Below are 20,495 nucleotides of genomic sequence, written 5' to 3'. Positions count from 1 at the left end.
TAGAAATCTAGAAGAAAAAGTGTACATGGAGATTCCCTCAGGTTTCTTAATTGATAAGACTACAAGGAGAGTTTATAAATAGAAGAAAGTTTTGTATGGCTTCTAGTAAAGGTGTTTTGGCTTATGGATATCGGCAAGGCGATGCAAACCATATCTTATTTATCAAACGCTTGCAAAGTCATTTATACCTTTCTTATTGTGTATGTTGATGACATTAGTGATAGGAAAAATTCTGAAGAAATATCCAAGTTGAAAGCCAATCTAGCAAATGAATTTTAGATCAAGGATTGAGATTGAAGTTGCTCATTCTGATAAACACATCTTCATATCACAACAAACATGTATTCTTGATCTTCTTGAGGAAACTGGCACGTAGCGTGCAAACATACTAATACTCCTACTAAATAAAGTCATTGTCTTAGAGGAGGTATTGGAGAAACAACTGATATTTATAGATATCAAAGGTTACTTGGCCAATTGATTTATTTTTCCCTCACATGCCTAGACATAGAATATGCTGTTAGTATTGTAAGTTAGTTCATTCATGATCCACACTCCATTCACTTGGTTGCAATATTCCAAATTCTCATGCATTTGCAATCTACTCTTGGAAAGGGGTTGCTTTTCTCAATTACTAACCACCAGAGAATAGAAGCCTTCACAGATGCAGATTGGCTAGGATCACCTGATGATAGGGGGTCCACATTTGTGTATTGCACATTTATTGGAGGTAATCTAGTCACATTGAGAAGTAGAAACAGCCAGTGGTAGCAGGATCAAGTGTAGAAGCAGAATATAAAGCTATGGCTCAAGGGGTTTGTGAACTCCTTTGGCTTAAGAAGCTAATGCAAGAGCTTGCCCAGGAAGACAACAGACCATTGTCTGCACCATGGGATAACAAGGCTTCCATAAACATTGCTCACAATCCAATCCAGAATGACAAAACAAGCAGCAGAAATTAACGGACATTTCATTGAGGAGAAGCTTGATAGAGGAACACTTTTTATACCCAATGTAAAATATGAAAAAAGAGCTTACTTATCTTTACAAAGGGTCTTAGTAGTAGGCTTTTTAATTCAATTGTTTGAAAGATGGGCATGAGAGATATCTATACGCACCATCTTGAAGGGAGTGTTAACCGCTATAGTTTAGGATGATTGTTGATTCATTAATAGCTAATTATTAGGAAGATTAACATAATATTTTGTTCTTAGTACAACTGTATTGTTCTCCATCCAACAAGTATAAATAGATCAGTAGGCCAAAAGCAAATACATGCTTCGACCTACAGCTTTCTCCAATTTCTTATTTCATTGTCTCTTCTAGACCTGTTGTCCTTCTCTCTATAACGCTCTTTTTTCAACTCCATCAAGGAATTGGAGTTTCTTTACTGACAGTTAAGGAAGGAATCATTAATTTAATATCCAGCATCTACCTGCATAAGCTTTGAAGCTTTATCAGCATCAAACTTCTCAGGATAAACAGAGGCATAAATCATCAGTAAGCGCAACTTATTTTCACAAGTTGCATCCTGCATGATTAGATAAAAAGTGTAATTACCAGACCTGAATATTAGGAGCATAAATTGTTATTAAGAATTTTTCAAAATGCCACCTGGTTCATCCTCAAGAAATGGATAATTTCTTTTGTTCCTGCATCTCCAAAGACAATATCCTGCTCAAGTTGCCCAAGATCCCGAAGTCCCATTTCTTTGATGATTCTGTTGATTTTTCCCGCAATCTGCATTAAACTAAAACATCAACCATCGGCATGGTATCATCTTACCTTCCAACTCATAGTTATCCATCACTTATAACCCAGTCCATTAAATAATCTCAATCATAGTTGGACATAACACTATGTAACTCCACTTAAACAGTAGAATAACTCTCCCTGGCATTTGTGACAATGTAGAAGGGTTATTCTGGATAATTTTATTAATTAAGCAAGCAATATTTTGATGATTGTGAATCCTCCAATTGTGAGTGCTTGGTGTTTTAAAGTTGAAAAAAACACAAAGGTAATCAGTAAGATTTATGGAACAAAGAAAGAAAGAAGCAAACCTCCACATGAAGAGTAAGCTTTTCCATTTGTTCATTGTATTGAGGTAAAGCCTGAACCATTTTTTGCAAGTCTCTTGTGGATAATTCATTACCATCTCTGCAAAAGTCAAAAATCATTATTAAACAAGTATGGTTAAATGGCAAATGCATGATAAGCAATTGAACTTATAAAAGGCATAATAAATTAGCTATTTGATTAAATTATACTCTAGCTCAATGTGTGGGGCACATTTTATGATTGGAGTAGCAAAATTGACCTTGGATCTTCTAATTTATTTATTTCGGTAGGAATAAAGGGCTGATCCCAAAAGAATCAGCATCTGAGTGTTATTGATCTGGATCACTTGTGCATAGAAAAGAATCCAGCAAACTGGGGAACTATATCTCAACAGTTAAAATAATATAATACCCCAGTTCTATTGCTAGAACAACCAATAATGTTAAGGCAATTATCTTTTGTAGAAAACATTTGGAACTTCATTGCTTTTTCTACACCTTCAACTAGGTGCAGGCCACGAGTTATACCATGCAAAAATATGTGAAGTGCCTGTGTAACCACCATGGCAGCCCTTATCACTACCCTCATCCTAGCTCCAGCACTGCAGCCTTTATTATTTGAACTTCATGGCATCATATAGAAATAAGAACAAGAAAATTCTATAATCTAAATTATAAACACCTACTTTCATTTAAAAAAAGAAATGAACATGTAATATCCCAAAAATCTAACGATTTGATAACTAATGATCCTTTCTCCTTTTTTTCTTGTCATATTCTCTTTCTACATGTCTTCCTATTGATTCATAATCCAGAATTGGTGTCATTTAAAGAGGAAATTTTCCATAAATTGAAATTTTTTATAGAGTTTGCAAAATTCAGTATTAAAAAAACTAAGTTTACTTTCACTTTTTCATATTTGTGAAAGAGTGCACAAACCAAAATAATTTTTGATTGTTAAAAAAATTATAATAAATATTTTTGATAGTCTGAGTAACAATTTCATACAAGCATAGATCTTGAGCAATAGGTCAATGATTTATATTTGCACAAAATGTAAATTTCAGACAGGAATAGGCACTATGACTACAATTTTCCAATGGTTTACAGTTTAAGAAAAACAATACAATAATGAAAGAAATGAAATATAAGAGTCAGAAACTATGGAGGAAATGGTTTTCAAATCCTTTCCAAATTCTCAACTGTTTTCACATGGCAATAAAAAATAAGGGTGCCTCCAACTCGTTCTTTTACAGAGAGACAAAAGAGGAAAGGAAAAAACAAATAAAAAATCTACAAAGCAACACAAAAAAGGCCCCTAATATATTGCATTTATATCTCAGTGTTGCTTTAGAAATGAAAAATTAGAGAAAGAACAAAAATCAGATGCAATGGTACCAACCTCTGTCGCAGTTGTGCAGCTTTATTCTTTGACATAAAGTTTGTCATCTTGTCGTGCAACCGTTCGCTAGCCTGGTATACCATTTAGTGATTAAGAACATTCATTCATTAAGCATTGAAGAAAAATGACTAATACATCTATGGTACTCACATCTGCTATATGCGCATGGCGGAGCTCAAGCCAGACAGGATCGTGATCTTCCAAGATGACCTCTTTTTTCTCAGGTTCACCCCCTGTTTTGCTAGGAATCTGACATTAACTTTTGTCAACCTCAGCACAGGTGCTCATAACAATATTAACAAAACTAGAACAACAATGTACCTCATGCACATATTTATTTCCATCCATGTCTAGTAGATCATGGCACATGGCATCATAAGTCCATTCATGGATGACAGGAGCAATCTAAACATGCAAAATTCATCATATTCAAGAAGTTCCAACCAATAAATCAAGCAACATGTCAATAAAGCAAATTAAATGTAACCTGATCAACTGATCTGTCTATGATGAGTAAAGTGCATGTTTCAGTCTGGGGAAAATTGGGAATACTGGATTTATATGTTGAAATAGAGTTCCAAACAGCAGCTGCAAGCTTAGTAGGAACTAATTCATGGGCTATTGTCAGGTCTGATGAATCGAGCCCTTTGGCAGCGCGATACCGCACAATAGGGAGTTCCTGCCAAGATGCATAAATATCTATAAGGTTGACTTTCAACTATTAAAATCATAAATAAAAATAGTTCCATTTCTGGAATCAATTATCACACATCTTGATATAGTCCTATGAAAAGAGAAACAAAAGAATTGAAATATCAGGAGCTACCACCCTTTATGGCTAGACATCTCAGAGTCATGGACGTTGTGTTCTATCTTTTTATCTTTTAAGTTCTTCATGTCTTTTTTTTTTTTTTAATCATGGGGAATTGAGGGGTCCCCAGTACACAACTGTCTTTGTCTGGGACCATCACACCCTCTCTATAACCCCTTGGCCCCGCTCGCACGAGCACACAGGTGGAGTGGGTAAGACACGGTCGGAACCCAAGCCCTAGCCCCCCGGATAGACGCAAATAATACACATGGCCGCACAGATCCAAGACTCGAACACACAACCTTGCGATACCCAAGTTTCTTTTGTTTTTCAATGTTTAGTTCTATAAATCCAACATTATATTGCATAATCAGAACAAATTAGTTTTAGAAAATGTCTATTTATTTACTCAGACATTTTCTTAGTAATCTTGATTGTTGTTTGCTGAATTTTCCATGAGATCTGTAGTGAATCTTACATGAATTGAGAGAAGGGATAAATGTTACTGAGTCAAGGTTTTATAACCATAAACACCTAAAGTTCTCAACTGAATCAAATGAGATAATTCGGTCATTTTCTTCTACAAAACTACTAGATATTTGTGATAATTTAGATTTAAGTAGGAGAAAATTACAACCAGAATCAAAGATTGAATTGATTGGTACAAGTTTGAAATTATAATTACAGGAGATAACTATTGTTTCAAGGTGGCAGTAAATTCCTTTCAATGTGTATATAGGAACATTTGACTAATTAATGATATTTATATAGGACTATATGATCCATATAATAAGTCATGCCTATGATCAATAATGTTGTAACAACAATCAGGCATAATTTTTGTTGGACAGAACAACTTCAGCTTGGAACAAAGGAAAATTGAACCATGAGAATAATATCTCAAGAGACAAGGAGGTCCCTACATGAGTAATTTTTGGTCATGGGAACTTTATATACAACACACACAAAAAATAAAATATTGCCATTATTTATTCTTCTAGAGTAAATGGCTATATGACCAGTACATTCATTATCTAGATGATAATGTATATACAGATATACGTGCGGATGTTATCATAAATAGTTGAAACAGCCTAAATTGGACAGGTATCCTTCTAAAAAAGCTGAATTTGCATATATTGCCAGTTTTACAAGGTTGAGTAAGGTGGAGCTTAAGATATATGTTGATTGATTCACGAGATCATTAGGGTTGATTGGACTATGATTCCTTAGTCTAATCTTTAACACTGATCTAATCTTCAGTGTTTTAGAAAGTAATAAGCCAGATTTAGAAACTTCCTATTCTTGATTTCTGTATCTTTGACTTTTGTACATTGTACAGCTTTTCCTTTATTGTTTGTCTTTCCTATGTTGTACTTTAGTTCCCTATTAATAGGGGTTGTATTATTTCATTTAATCAATGAGAGAATTTCTTCTTTGTGTCTCCTACACCTTCTGATTTGTTTCTTCTTACAATATATGGTACAGATTAAAATTTCTGAGAATCTGACCGAGGGAGCAATATATTGAGATCTTTGAGTTTATACCTTCAAGGAAGCAAAAACAGTAGCAATTCGCGTTGCCATTGTGTTCAAGCAAGCATTAAATTTGCGTTCAACATATTCACCATAGAGCTCCTCTAAAGCTTGATCTTGATCAGTGACATAACCCTACATAAAGAATTTCAATTGAAGGGTGGTAAATGTTATTGAAGAAAATCAGAAAATTAGAACAGTCAGAACTAGACAGTGAGTGTTAAACTGACATAATACAAGGCACATTTTTCACAATTGATTGTATATTTTCCCATTGTTAAGCACCAAAAATATCAAAGAAAAAACAGAACACGGGTATAAATAAATGAAACAATATTAATCGGATAGGAAAAAAAAAAACAAGACAATTGTTGACCATAACAATCTTGCTCTAGTGCTTCTATGAAATAATTTCTTCATGCATACATTCAAACCCCATCAGAAGATGCATTGTAGTTAGAGCATTTAAGGATCATTGCAACTATAAGCTACCAAGCAAAGAAAAATTCTCAAGTTAGATTGGATCTTACCTAACAAAATTTAGAAAACAGCCCATGTCAATTAGCCCTTCTCAGTAATACCTATGTTGTTAAGTCTCATTTTATTAACTGTTTAAGGTTGCCGATTCTTAAATTTGACTCCACCAGAAATTTTGTAATATTTAATGCTTGTTAGGCTTGTGCTGATGGTTGAAATTGTAGGGCTCTGTTGGAAAGATGACATCCACCATGGGATTCTTACCTAATATCAGTATTGCACAAAAGGAACAAAAAGGGAGACTGAATTTGTCCCTTCGCAACAATCCAATCAAACTACAGATTATTTATTTATTTGTCTCTGTTTGATCATTGGTCATACTACAAAAAAAATTGAAGTAATTTCCTACTTTACTGTGCATTGGAGTTATTTATCACAATTCTCACAGATTTCTCTGTCCATCCATAGAGGTCTGATATTGAGCATAGAGAAAAATGATAAAATCATGAATGGAATTATCAACAAGCTGCACGCTAAAAGCTCTGATGAGTTAGCTGTTCATATTAGAAGGGAAAAAGGAAGAAAATGGTGAAATTTTTTAAAACTAAAACCGATGAACTTATTTATGTATGTAAGAAATATAATTCAAAGTGGGGAGTCTTATGAACTGGAGATGCCCTTTTTTTATATAAGAAATAGTCTTCATTACGATTTTTTAATGCACAACTAAAAATCTCAAAATTGTGAAATCCTCTCCTCAGACCTTTTTTAAAATCGGACAAAATAGTGAGCAAGCACTAGAATAAACAGAAGTATAGATGGCATGTTACCTGGGTGTCTATGGAAAAGTACTCCAGATTCATCTGCACTTTATCAAGTAAAAAGAAGGTCACAGATCAAACAACAATTTAGAAAAGAAAATCAACTTGCCAGAGAAAAAGAAAAATACAACAATTTTAACCTCTCTCAGTGCACCTATACGGGGTAACACACTTGTATCATTCTTGATTCGAGCAACCAAATCCTTTGGAATTGGAGAACAGAAATATACAAATGCCCTGTAGCAAATAGAAATAAAGGAAAAGATTCAGTACAACCAGAACCAAGGGTCACGTTACAAGAAAGTAGAATAGCAGAGATTAGTTTTCGGATGGAATATATACGTACGTCTTGTATAAAGGTTCTCTTCCTGACATGTCAGACAAAAACATAACAACACTGCAATACAGCAAAAAGATAAGAGTCAAAAGGTCCTAAACTGCTTACATATAAATAAAGAGTCAACACAGAGGGGACATAACTCAGAAAGACTTCAGATTTACAATTCATAACAGAAACCAAACATGAAAAGAACATAGAGGAAAGTAAAACACTGAGGGGACACACAAAAATCATGTCTGAATTCATAATGAAGAATTCAGTACAATTGAAAAAAAAAAAAAAAAAACTATTACACTTAACCAAACTATAAATATATATCTACAAACATATATCTGAGGCAGTAACCTTTCATCATAAAAAGAAGGGTTTACGGTAATAATATCACAGATTAATCTGATTAATTAAAGCAATAGATTGATTGGCTTAAAATTTTTAACAGACCAAAATTGCATAAAGGGACCATCCACAAAAATAATAATAATAATCTTACCGGTCAAGTAGAAGTTTATTGTGTTTTTCATCTCCTCTCTTTATAAGCAATCCTTAACAAACTTGGATAAAAGACATAAAGACGTCAACACATAGCTGTCTAAACACATAACCCTTTTCTATTCAAATATTTGTCATGTCAAATTCTTGCCTAAACTAAGTTGGGTGTTTAAATCTAACTAATTTGTTTATATTTCATTTTAGCACAAATGAGAAGGGGCTTATCTGTCAACTTTCAAATTGCAAGAGGCTTTCATGTTTTTCTTGCAAACTACAAGGTAGAATGTGATTCTTCCTTTTTATTATCTTGACAAAAATGAAGTTCCATGTAAAAAAAATGAAATTGACATTCATTTTGCAGTGTAATGACATAGAATGATATACATGAAACCATGAACAATAAAATAGAAAAAAAGTGTTGATAATTGCATAGCCACAATTTTGTACACTCTCATCCATAGCTACAGACAAAAAATAGTATCAAGAACTAAAGAAATTTCGAACTTCTCTTTAGAAGGTTGAATGAAATATATAGCATCCATAGAAGGCAAAGGTTGCCTTCTCCTGTAAAGGTCTTCCACCACTGCACAAAAATTAAAATAAACTTGCATAAGTTGCAGTCCACAAAACAAGATTGAGAAAATGAACTAGGAACTTATTCTGCTTAGTTGTTGGATATACTATGAAACCAATCTAAAATGACTGATACAGGAGGTTAACAATGATTTTGTCAAAAAACTTGATATACATCATCAGGTCTTTTTTCCCAACAGCTTAAGCTTTTATGACAAGTGGTAAATCAGATTATATTAAAATCCAGTTCTAGGAATTTTGAAATTTTATGTGAAATACACAACCTGACAAGATGCACATGCATGCACTTGATAAGATAAATGCATTTGAAAATTCATGTCTATAAACTCTTACATGAAACTCCTTCATCTGTAATATCTGCCATCTTGCAAGAGGAAGACATGACTTTCACAGTAACTTTATCCATGATGAGTACCTGTAGAAAATTATGCAGGCTGAGAACAAATTTCCAGGATAATAGTCCATGTTTTCCAAAACTAAACGGCTAAAGAAGACAATTAATCTAGCAAGAAGTATGTATTTTACATCTCAAGATGTTTTGCTTCCAAGAGTCATCAACAACAAGAACAAGCCTTTAATCCCACTAGGTAAGTCGGCTACATGGATTCTAGCTTGCCAATACACTATATCCATGACCATGTCTTCTATAAGCCATTATATCCCATGTCATCCCTATGAGTTTGTCACCAAATTCTCTTTGGTTTTATTCTACCTCTTCTAATACAAATGTCTTTTGTCCTCAGCAGTGCATGAAGCTCTCCGCTTTGTGAGGCTCAGGGTAGGGACATTTTTGCACACAGCCTTGCCTGTTTTTGCAAAGAGTTTGTTTCCATAATTTGAATCCACCTTTCTATGATACACACACCTTCAATATGTTCAAAATGCCACTAAATTGTTAGTGATTTAGTTGGAGTTTATGCACCATGAAATTGATATTCATCACTTAGGAGAGGCAGCAGAAATTGGCAGTCAGTGCACCTCATGGCTTGAGGAGGTGCTGCTGTGGTTGTGTACACCCTACACTTATGTATATATGTACACACCAGGTGAAACCATGAAATCAATAAGAGAAAATAGGAGAAACACAGCCTCAAGAAGACAAGGAAGGAGAAATGCAAGGTACATGAACGCTAGTGGAGACAGGGGATGAAGATAGGAAAAAACAGAAAAAATAACGGTGAGGAAGAAGGGCTGCTGTGCTGCAGGAAGGCCATCATCATCTTGAGGAATAGAGGGTGGAGTTTTTTCGGCTGAGAGGAGAAGTCACAGAAGCTGGGTTTACTGTGATGGAAGAGCTAGGAATTTCCTCCATGATTCTGTTGCTAGAGATGTTCTTGCAACTGAGGGTCTGGCTTTGGAAACTGGTACACTGAGATGACTTAGAGAGGAATTTCTATTTTGGTAACTTGTGGTAAGCTTTTGTGATTGCTGAGCAACAAAGGAAGGAATTTCCAAGAGCTATGGCCTTGCATGTTGGAGTAAAATGGGACTGCTTGATGAAGTTTAGCTGAAGATTACAGGAAGCATTGTTGTATAAATATACAAGCTATATATACATAGAAGAACAGAACTGAGAAAGACAGGCAGCATAAAGGCTGCTGAAACTATAAGGAAAGCTTGCAAAGAGTGGTGTGTGCTGCTGCTGTCGCTGCAAGAAACTTAGCTTTCTGCAAGCCCTGGAGTGAGAAGCAGCTGTACCAGGCTGTTTCTGATGAAGGAGAGCTTATTTTAGTACAGAGGAGCTTACTGATGTTGGGAACGTTCGGTTGTCTTGGCTGGAATTTGAGAAGGAGAGCAAGATGATCTCTGGGAATTCAGAGAACTGCAACTAGCTTGTTGTGCAAAGACCTATTTGGATGCTTGAGGTAAGAATCTTGATGGTGTTCTGTTAAAAAGAAATTGTGAAACTAGTAGTAATTGATTCTAGCAGAGGGTTATACTCCTCATTGGAACTTATTATAACATAGGTTGTGCCCTAGAGGACCAACCGAAAGCTTAGAAGGGGTACAAAATCCTGTAAATGTTGCGAGAGATTTGACTCGGTACTCAATTAAACTGAGGGCTTATGGATCTCTGAAGTCAATTGAATGCATGTTTAACTAAAAATTAAATGCAGCTTGAGGTCATGCTGCAAAGACCTTGCCTCAGGAGTTAGGAATCCTTGTAGGGTAAAAGCTTAAAGAAACACAGCAAGTAATGTTGGTCTAAGAAGAGAATTTATATGTTGTATATACAACCAGTAACATATGTGAATTTCTAATGCAAGATTCGAATTTATATTTTGTATATATAACCAGCAACATACATGAATTTCTAATGCAAGGTTCAACTGGGAAGTGTAGTAGAGACAAGCTGTAGGAAGAAAAAAACCAGTTTTGCTTAAGGAAAAAATTCAGTTGAGTGGAGTGTTGTGAAATTGAGCCTAAGAATGGTAAGATATGCATGCATGTAGCTATCATATGCACACATTATATGTTGTCTCATTGCACCATAGTTTTACATGCTTCATTGTTTAACTATATGCTAGCTACTACTGTATTTGAGAAAATGCGCAGCAGTATTCTCACTTGCATGGGCATGGGAGATGTTGCATATTAGTGTGCTGCATTGCCAGCATATCCTATTGAGCTTCATGGCTCGTGGTTGTTGTGACCACACACATACAGGTGGACCAGCTGATAGCTTGGATTGAGAAGCTGAAGACTGACATCATGCAGTATTTCAGGCATGTTGTGATGTGACATGATGTATATATTTTTGTTGGGCACCAGTGTATGCTGATATAGCCATTGTTATACGTATACAACTGTTTAACATAGTTAATGGAAAAGTAAGGTTTTGACAAATTATGCTGGGATTAGTTGGGTGCTTCATGATATATGCTATGAGAATATATAAGTTAATTTTAGGATATGAAGTGATATGTTTTCATGGAACATGGGGGAGATCAAATGTTATACTAAGAGGCCAATTACCCTGCAAAAAGGATATGACCTGAAGAAAAGATAAGAAGAAACAGGATGTGGAGAAGAAAAAAGAAACTGTCAACTGGTGACAGAAAATGGTTGACAGTAAAAAAGGACAGCAGGCAGAAGTAGAGCTCTGAGGCCAACTGTCAACAGTCCAGAATAAAAAAAGGAAGTCAGATTACAGGTGATGAAATATTAACAGTATATGCAGGAGGAGAGAGAAGCTGAGACCCAGTCTGTAAACTGTTGAGAGGATCATGCAACAGTCGATAGTTGTAAGCCAACAGTTAACAGTCCATTTGGGACCTTCGATGAATTGTTGCAGTAACAGCAAAAGAAGGTTTATCCCTTTTGGTTACTTGGAGATAGAACCCCCAGGAATTGAATAGTAAATCTCGGACAAAATTGGGAGGTATGGACCTACCTACATGCCTAGGTAAGAGAGAGAGTCATTCATCCTAGGCATCTAGAGTAATGGGAAAAATGAGAAAATGAAATACGGGCACTAATAGGCGAATTGTCCTTGCGACTTCTCATAGAAGAGTCACAGAAGTGCACTCTGTCTGGGAGGGGCATGGCACTTTTAGTCACGAAGAAGCAACCTTGTCATTGCTACCAAGGGAATCAAATAACTAGATATAATCCAACTAATGTATCACCTGCCAACAAATCTGTAAAATCAAAATGAGAAATACTTCCTCACAATTGACTGAAAATATTTGCAAGGGAGTACAAAGCAAAGTCGTCTATGCTGATGAGGTAATACATATATTCAATTGACTTCATGTTTATGGTGAACAAAAACAGTATACAGTATTCAACAGTTCATGTTTATCATGTTATTGTTAGAGATACCCAAGAGATTACTGTCCATATTCAGGGATTGATATGGATTGAATTCTGTTGATCTATCTTTCTATATTTCTATGCTGAATCTTCTTCCTAGGAGATTATATCTTGATTGTATTTTCAATTGTATCCTAGATTGTAAATATTTCCAAATCTAGATTAGGAAGCTGTCTAATTAGGAAACTGCCTATATGGGAGAACAGGTTGTATATATATGTCTTCTAACCCTACAATGAAAGTGTGATTGGATTTTCCGTCATTTTGACATGGTATCAAAGCCATAGGTTCATACCCTTGGGAGTAAGTCAATTTTTGGCTTCCGGTGGCCGTAGCCCACATCAATCCAATCTCCTTTCATAACCTTATGACCAAGGGCGAAGCCAGGATTTTGATTCAGTGGGGACGAATTTAAATATAAAAAATATAATTTCAAAAATAAGACAATAATGATAATATTAAAATGCAAAAACTTTTTACAATTGTTCTTTATAGCTTTTCATACTTTGATAATGCCACATAATGACCTCATTATCAATTTTATTAAATACATATTTTTCAACATACACAACTAAGCTATCATTCATCCATTGGTCTCCAATCCTATTACGCAATCGATTCTTCACAATGTTCATTCTTTCAATTTTAACAGTAGCAAACAGGAGAGTTAATGCCAAAGTCACAAGCTTGTAAACTAATGGGTACACTATATTTTTTTTCGTCACAACCAACTTCTATGCAAGTTCAATGAGTCCCCATAATTCTTCAAACTCTTTGTGGGAGCACACATAAAAAATATAAGTTTGAAGCTGATCATCAAGTGACATGAGCTCTACTCTTTGAAAAATCTTCAGGATAATACTTAGTAAGAAGAATTAATTTTTCTTTGTAAAAAGCAAAGAATGAATCATTTAGGCATAAGCATGTTATACAAAAATTAACTCAATACTAACCTCAGAAAAACAGTCATTCAATTCTTGAAGTTGCATATCAATGATAGCATAGAACTAGAGATGGCAATTACAACCGAAACTGTGGGGAACCGATCCGAAACCAAACCGGTCAACGCGGTTAAAAATAGTTTGACTGGGTAATGGTTTGGTTTGGGGAAAAATCGAGCACTATTTCAATGGGTATGGTTTGGTTATGGTTTTCACTAAAATCAAACCAAAACCCGAACCGAAACCGAACCGTTGTGTGGGTAACCGAACCAAACCGAACCGAATATATAATATATATATATATAATATTAGAGGGCGGTGGGAAACCCAGCCCAGCCCACAAACCAGCGAACCCACCCCAACCCAGCCCGCAAACCCTTCTCTTCTTCTTCCTCTCTCGACCTCGCTCTCGCTCTTTCTCACCCTCGCTGCCTCTCGCTCTCTGCTTCCTCCCTCTTGCTCGTCCGATCGTGCTTACCCTTACTCGCTGCTCTTGCAGTCTTGCTCTCGCTCGCCCTCGCTGGCTCTCTCTTTCTCTCGCTAGGGCTCGGCCCCTTTTGCTCGCGCTCGCCCTCTCTCCCTCTCTCCCTCTCGCTCATCCTCACTTGCCTTCCGACCCTCGTTGCCTTTGCTCTCACTAGACCCCTCTTGCTCTCGCCGGCCCTCACTGCCTATTGACTCGTGCTAGGGCTCGGCCCTTCTTGCTCTCACTCGCCCTCGCTCTCTGCCTCTCTTGCTCTCGCTCACCCTCGCTTACCCTCCGGCCCTTGCTGCCTCTCGACTCTTGCTCTCGCTTGACCCCTCTCACTCTCGTCGGCCCTCGCTGCCTCTCGACTCTCGCCCTCTACCTCTCGGCTCTCGTATAACTGGTATGGTTTTTTTTTATTTTTCGGTCATATTTTTTTTACTTATTTATGCTTGATTTGTTGTTGAGGTTGTAGTATTTTTTGTGCAAGTTTTTACAGAATATGGCATGCTCGCAAAGTGGCAGCACACAACAATGTTTTGTGGGCAGATCTTCGTCCGGTGAACAAACTCATCAATCAATACCGGTGGAGAGTTCTCAAGAGGTAAATGTTTCTGATAAAGAAATTGGTGTTAGGACTAGAAGTGATGTATGGAAACATTTTCAAAGAGTGGTCATTAATAAAGAAATTAAGTCTCAATGCAACTATTGTAAGAAATTACTTGCGGGTAAATCAACAAATGGTGGAGCATAGTGGATTAGGAAAGATGATCATTATGCATGATTATCCTCTTTCGATGGTGGAGCATAGTGGATTCAAAGATTTCACAAGTACCATTCAACCTCTTTTCAAGTGTCCTTCTCGTAATACTTTGAAGAATGATATCATGAGGATTTATAGTGAAGAAAGGGATAAAGTGATGAGTTTGATTGAAAACATTGACAGTAGGGTGGCTATTACAACGGATATGTGGACTTCTAGTAATCAAATAAGGGGTTTTATGGCTGTTACAAGACATTTCATTGATAAGTCTTGGACATTGCATAGCAAAATTTTGAGGTATGACAAGTATTTTTTAACTTAGTATATTGTTTTATTGTTGTTAAATTTGATAATTGTAGTTTTAAACTTTAAGTTTACTAATAATTTATAATTGTATGTTATTTAGGTTTATCTATGTCCCTTGCCCTCATACAAGTGATGTGTTGACCAATGTGTTAATTGATGCTATGCTTGGGTGGAATGTGGACTCAAGATTATCCACAATTACAGTGGATAATTGCTCTACCAATGATAGTATGATTGGTAAGGTTAAAGCAAAATTGAATGTTGGATGTCTTTTGAATGGTGGATCTTTATTGCATATGCGTTGTTCTGCCCATATCTTAAATCTTATTGTTAAGACTGGTTTAGATGTGATTAAGCATGCCATTGATAATGTGAGGGAAAGTGTAGTTTTTTGGACAGCATCTCCAAAAAGAATAGAAAAGTTTGAGGACGTTTGTCGACAAATGAAAGTGCCTTATGCTAAAAGGTTGGGTTTGGATTGTCCTACTAGATGGAACTCTACTTATTTGATGCTTAAAATTGCTTTGGTTTATAAGTCTATATTTCCTCGACTTAAATTGTTTGAATCACAGTATAAGAATGTGCCAAGTGATAGGGATTGGGAAACTACAAAGGATGTTTGTGATAGATTAGAGTTGTTTTATAATGTAACTGAGTTGTTTTCTGGGACAAAATATCCAACTGCTAATATGTACTTTCCAATAATTTGTAAGGTTAAGTTGACATTGAATGAGTGGGTCAAGTCTCCTAATGAAGTGATTAGTACAATGGCAAAAAGCATGTCAGATAAGTTTGATGCATATTAGAATGTGATTCATAAGTTGATGGGTATTGCTGCAGTGTTAGATCCTAGGTATAAGATGACTTTTCTTGACTTTTACTCTCCTAAGGCCTATCCTTATGACTATGATGAACAAATTAGTAGCATCAAGTACCTTTGTTATGATTTGATGGAGGAATATTACATTAAAAAGAACAAAGTGAATGATGTGAATAACTAAGAGTGTACATTGGATGGGAATGTCAGTGTCACTCCAAAAGAGAATTTCATTTCTTTTGATGATGAATATCAATCTTTTCTGAAAAAGAAGAAAACTACTAAAGTTACTAGTTTTAGTATTGAATTGGACCTTTACTTGGATGAAGATATTATAATTGATAATGGTCAGTTTGATATTTTACTTTGGTAGAAAGTGAATGGGATGAAGTATCCTACCTTGCAAACTATTGCAAGAGATATATTAGCCATTCCTGTATCTACTGTTGCTTCGGAGTCGGCATTCAATTCTAGTGAGAGACTGGTGAGTCCTCATCATAATCGACTTCATCCAAAGACAATAGATGCATTGATATGTGCCCAAAGTTGGTTGTCAAATGAAGTGGAAAAAGGTGAATTTATTTCATTTACTAGTTATCTTTTTATTGTTAAGACTTTAACATTTTTATATTAATTTATTTTTTATATTTATATTTTTGTTAGATGGAGTTGGCTCATTTATTTCAGATGGATATACATCAATTTACGAAAAAGATATTAATGTTGTTGATGAAGGTATTAACTTTCGTAGCTAAATTTTTTTAGCTTAAATTACAATTTAATTATGCAGATATTAATTTATTGATTTTAACGATTGTAGGTTTGGAGATGTGATTTTATATCCAAGAAATTTTGTAACTTTATGCAAGAATAAGGTAGCTTTATTACAATTTATCTTTGTTTGTTGTGAAATTATCAAAAAAATTTATGAATGCTATTTGTCTTTGTTTGTTGGTATGGATTAAACTAAAAAAACCATGGTTAAAACCGAAACCGAATGGTTTGGTTATGGTTTTTAATTTTCAAAACCAAATGGGTAATGGTTTGGTTTTGGTTTTAGCAGTTTAAGTTTGGTTTGGTTATGGTTTTGGCAAAAACCGAAACCAAACCGAACCATTGCCAACCCTACATAGAACAAGTCCACAAGAAAGTGATGTAAATTTGTCATTTCTTTAGTATTACGCTGTAAGCGACCTCAACGTATAAAAACACCATCCATGTTGGGAACATCAATATTCTGCTTTTCATAAAAAGAAACAACTTCTTTCAAAAACAAATCCCGCGCATTGTCCCTCATCACTTGGAGTCTTTGTTTGCATATTTTCACAAAAGTATTGGCATTTACAATATCTTGATCTTTCCTTTGTAATGCCTTGGACAATTCATTTGAAATCGCTAAGATGGTTCTTGTTGTTCCATAGAATTCCCGAGCGTCCACCTAGGGATATTTTGGTCATTAGACGCCTAGGGTATTTTGGTCAATAAGCCCAAGGTGGGCAGGTGGGCGAGCCCCAAAAGTGGTCCCGAGCTGGGACACGTTTCCCAAGAAGAAATAACGGACAGATGGCAAGAGAATCACTAGTAGTGGCCAAAGTGTCATTAAGCAAAGTTTGGGGGGCAAAAGAGTCGAGGCAAAGTTAGGAAGTCTTCCCCTATAAAAGAGAAAGTCAAAATGGATAGCGGGGGGGGCTTCTTCTTCCTTTGGCAAGCGGCTGGAGTTCTCTGCTAAGGTCTCTCTGAGAGAGATTTTCTCTCTCGAAGAGGATTCTTCTCTCTCTCAACACGGAACCGGCCCCCTCTCGGAAAGTAACCTGCTTCTCTCGGCAGCCTCTTTCCAAGAGGCTTGAATCCTCTCGGAGAGGTTTTCCCGCCACTGCAAGCCTCTCGGCGACCGCTTTTCGGAAGGATCCTCGCCGCTGCAACTCTCTCACAGCGGCAGTCTCCCTCGGCAAGGAAGCAGCAACGCAGGTCCTTTAGGGGAGGACCCACATCTCTTGGAGAGCAGCAGCTCTCTTGGCAAGCATGGCGGCTTTCAGCAGTGCTGGTCTCTCCGCAATGGAGCATCTCTCTCCGCTGGTGTTCTCTTCAAAAGGCGCGAGGCCCCTCGGCCAATCATATCTCGGGAAGATTTCTTCCCGAGAGGCTTCTCTCCGCGAGGCCTTCTTCCTCGCCCCTGTTTCTGATATGTATATATATATTATATATATATATATGTTGCATGAGCTTCTTCCCCTATTTCTCCCCTCCAATTAACATATATATATATATATATATATGTATAAATAAAGAATGTATACTAGCGTGGGAGGCAGCCAGAGTAAGTGAGCCTATGGGTTGTGATATGGTGTTAGCATGTCATGATGAATTGATGATGTACCCTCAAGTCCTTATATCCACACAACACGATATATATATAATGTTTATATAATGTCATGCGTGACACGTCTATAGAATGTAATACAATATGTATACATTTGTGGAATGTGATATGTCCCTTAAGAAAACAATGGTTAAGTAAGTATCACCCCGAGAAATCTCCCACCAATCCCGAAGCTGCGCTTGAGCAAGTCCCTTTAGGGGACGAGACCCTGCTTCGACAGCCCGCCATGAGGCTTACCTTTTCTTGGAAGGCCCCCTAGGCAATCTGGCCCTCCAAGGGAGATTCTTCTGAAGTCTATCCAAATGCTATTAATGTGCAGGTCTATCCATTGCACTCTATAACAGTACCGAGATTGACACTTTCTCGTCAGGAAAGGTATAATTGTTCCATATTTAATAATAACATGCTTTACTTGTCTTTTGAATGGCTTTTCTATTGGTATTGACTTAAGCATCAGAGGGCATACGCGGGTGAGGAATCCCCGTATGCCTTCTAACCTATTCCTGTGAGTGCAGATATGCCCTAGGCACACAGGAGGCCAATCCCGAGCGATATCGAAGATACCCCCAGAAGACCATCTATGACCCCAGTCAAGATATCGGGGATCGGAGCTACTCAACGCCTATCTTCACCAGCAGACCCCTGCCAGCTGTCAACCTCGCTCTACCTCACCTCCAGCTTTCCTACATTACAAATTCTATTGTCATAGTTTTCGAGTTACAACAATTGGCGTCTTATGTGGAAAACGGACAAGAAGCTAAAATCTACGATGAAGACAATGTGGAAGTATTAGATAATTGAGGCAGTTTTAAGTTGTTTCAGTTGTTAGTTATATAGTTATATGTTGTTGTCTTTACTTTGTTTTATATTGTTTGCCTTCCGTGTATGTTGACCTATTCATATAAATAGCTCAACTGTTTATTTGTTATATGCGGTGGTATTCATTCATGTTATTGAAGATACACGATATGTTTTGTTTTCTCTCAACTGTCTTGTTTGGTTTTGCCCTAGCTTAAGTTTTCACATGGTATCAGAGCCTCTTTAATGGCTTTCGATCGAATTGTTGGCACTGCCTCTTCTTCTCCTCCTTGTTGTCAATCTAACTTGAATCTTTCAGCTACCTTGCAATCTGATTTCTCTGCAGTTGCGAAGGCTTTTAGTTATATTCCTCTGAAATTAGACACTAGAAATTCATTTTCTAGAAGGCTCAAATTCTCGCCATTGTTCGCGCCTTTGATCTTGTTTCATTTCTGAACAAAACAACTCCTCCGAAGAATGTGACTGCTCCTAACGATGAGACTATGGTGAATCTAGAGTACATGAATTGGCTCCATTCAGATCAACTCTTACTCGGCTAGTTGTTCTCCATAATCAGTGGAGAAGTGCTCGCTCAGGTGATACATTTAGAATCATCGGCCGAGGTATGGATTTTGTTGGAGAATTTATATGCTAGGCAGACACTAGCAAAGTCCTTTCAACTTTAATAGCAATTATGGTCTGTTAAGAAGGATAGTATGTCCATTAATGACAATGTTTTGAAGATCAAAACCATAGGTCATGCACTTGCAGCCATAAGAGAACCTGTGAATGACAATGAATTACTGCTGGCCATTCTAAATGGTTTAGATCAGGATTATGAGACTGTTGTGAGTCTCATAACCTATCAATTAGACAACATAGACTTGGAAAAAGTCTAATATCTACTTCTGATGCACGAACAACGATTGTCTGCTAAGAATCAACCTTTAACAACTCTTAATTTTGATGTTTTTGCACCTTTGAGTGCAGATGTGGCGTCATATTATACTGCTGAGAGTAGTAGAGGATCTAATAATAATAGAGGAGGATTTGTTAATCGAGGAGGTGGTAATGGTTTTAGAGGTGGTAGAGGTCGTGGCAAAAACTCTAACAGATGTATCTACTGTCAATTGTGTGGCAAGGCAAGTCACTTTGCAGATCGATGCTACCCATTTTCTCCAATTGAAAATAGAGATTTTCTTTTAAAATATATCTCCATATCTTCCTACAAATTAAACAACATTTGCATAAACAATCAATGATTAATATTTTATATCCATAATTAATATTTTATATCTAAGAAAAATAGCCGATACCAGCCACATCTGTTGCCACCGCCGGCCGGCAATTTCCACGATCAAATCCTACCGCTTGAAATGCCAAGCCAATGGGGTTAATATATCAAAAAATGACCAAGATCTAATGGCTGGATTGTCGTAGGTCTAGTTTTTAATTTTCGATCAAAACGGAAAAACACTATCAGTCGGCACCGGTTATCATGGTCAGTGGTTTTCTGGCAATCAGTGGCAACCACCCGACACCCTTACCCCCATCGACCAACATACCCAAAACCCAGTAAAATCCAATGGCTGAATCTTCATAGATTTGAGCTTAAACTTTTGGCCAAACCCAACCACGCATATATACATATATATATCACAAATCTATCTGAAAATAGGA

The 20,495-nt window shown here is 36.6% G+C and overlaps 2 protein-coding genes across 5 annotated transcripts in view; one reads left to right on the top strand and one right to left on the bottom strand.

Moving 5' to 3' along the window:
• The window catches only part of LOC127787338 (protein transport Sec1a-like), a 39,251-nt gene extending 21,414 nt beyond the window's left edge, over positions 1–17,837 (bottom strand). For 3 of the 4 annotated variants that reach the window (XM_052315323.1, XM_052315322.1, XM_052315321.1), the window contains exons 1-14: positions 13,298–17,837; positions 8,863–8,944; positions 8,440–8,518; positions 7,453–7,503; positions 7,247–7,343; positions 7,116–7,148; positions 5,821–5,943; positions 3,950–4,141; positions 3,784–3,867; positions 3,613–3,711; positions 3,463–3,533; positions 2,064–2,160; positions 1,615–1,740; positions 1,436–1,531 (exon numbers count right to left, since the gene is read on the bottom strand). In XM_052315323.1, coding sequence (XP_052171283.1) covers positions 1,436–1,531; positions 1,615–1,740; positions 2,064–2,160; positions 3,463–3,533; positions 3,613–3,711; positions 3,784–3,867; positions 3,950–4,141; positions 5,821–5,943; positions 7,116–7,148; positions 7,247–7,343; positions 7,453–7,503; positions 8,440–8,518; positions 8,863–8,944; positions 13,298–13,333 — 1,266 coding nt within the window. In that variant the 5' untranslated portion in view covers positions 13,334–17,837. The remainder of the gene's footprint in view (positions 1–1,435; positions 1,532–1,614; positions 1,741–2,063; positions 2,161–3,462; positions 3,534–3,612; positions 3,712–3,783; positions 3,868–3,949; positions 4,142–5,820; positions 5,944–7,115; positions 7,149–7,246; positions 7,344–7,452; positions 7,504–8,439; positions 8,519–8,862; positions 8,945–13,297) is intronic. The other variant, XM_052315320.1, reaches the window with a different exon arrangement.
• On the top strand, positions 14,492–15,626 carry LOC127787641 (zinc finger BED domain-containing protein RICESLEEPER 2-like). Its single transcript, XM_052315699.1, has 2 exons — positions 14,492–14,811; positions 14,921–15,626. The coding sequence occupies exons 1-2, from the start codon at positions 14,492–14,494 to the stop codon at positions 15,624–15,626; spliced, it is 1,026 nt and encodes a 341-aa protein (XP_052171659.1).
• Positions 17,838–20,495: the final 2,658 nt, after the last annotated feature.

The sequence above is a fragment of the Diospyros lotus genome, chromosome 12 (assembly GCF_014633365.1).
Source record: "Diospyros lotus cultivar Yz01 chromosome 12, ASM1463336v1, whole genome shotgun sequence".
Classification (NCBI taxonomy): domain Eukaryota; kingdom Viridiplantae; phylum Streptophyta; class Magnoliopsida; order Ericales; family Ebenaceae; genus Diospyros; species Diospyros lotus.
The sequence above is the reverse complement of the archived record's forward strand: the minus strand, read 5'-3'. Positions and strand labels throughout refer to the sequence as shown.

Excerpts from the sequence above, each read along its gene's own strand:
- LOC127787641 (XM_052315699.1), top strand. The coding sequence starts at position 14,492 with ATGGTGGAGCATAGTGGATTAGGAAAGATGATCATTATGCATGATTAT. Across the intron at positions 14,812-14,920 it reads TTGCATAGCAAAATTTTGAG|GTTTATCTATGTCCCTTGCC; the intron begins GTATGACAAGTA and ends TATGTTATTTAG.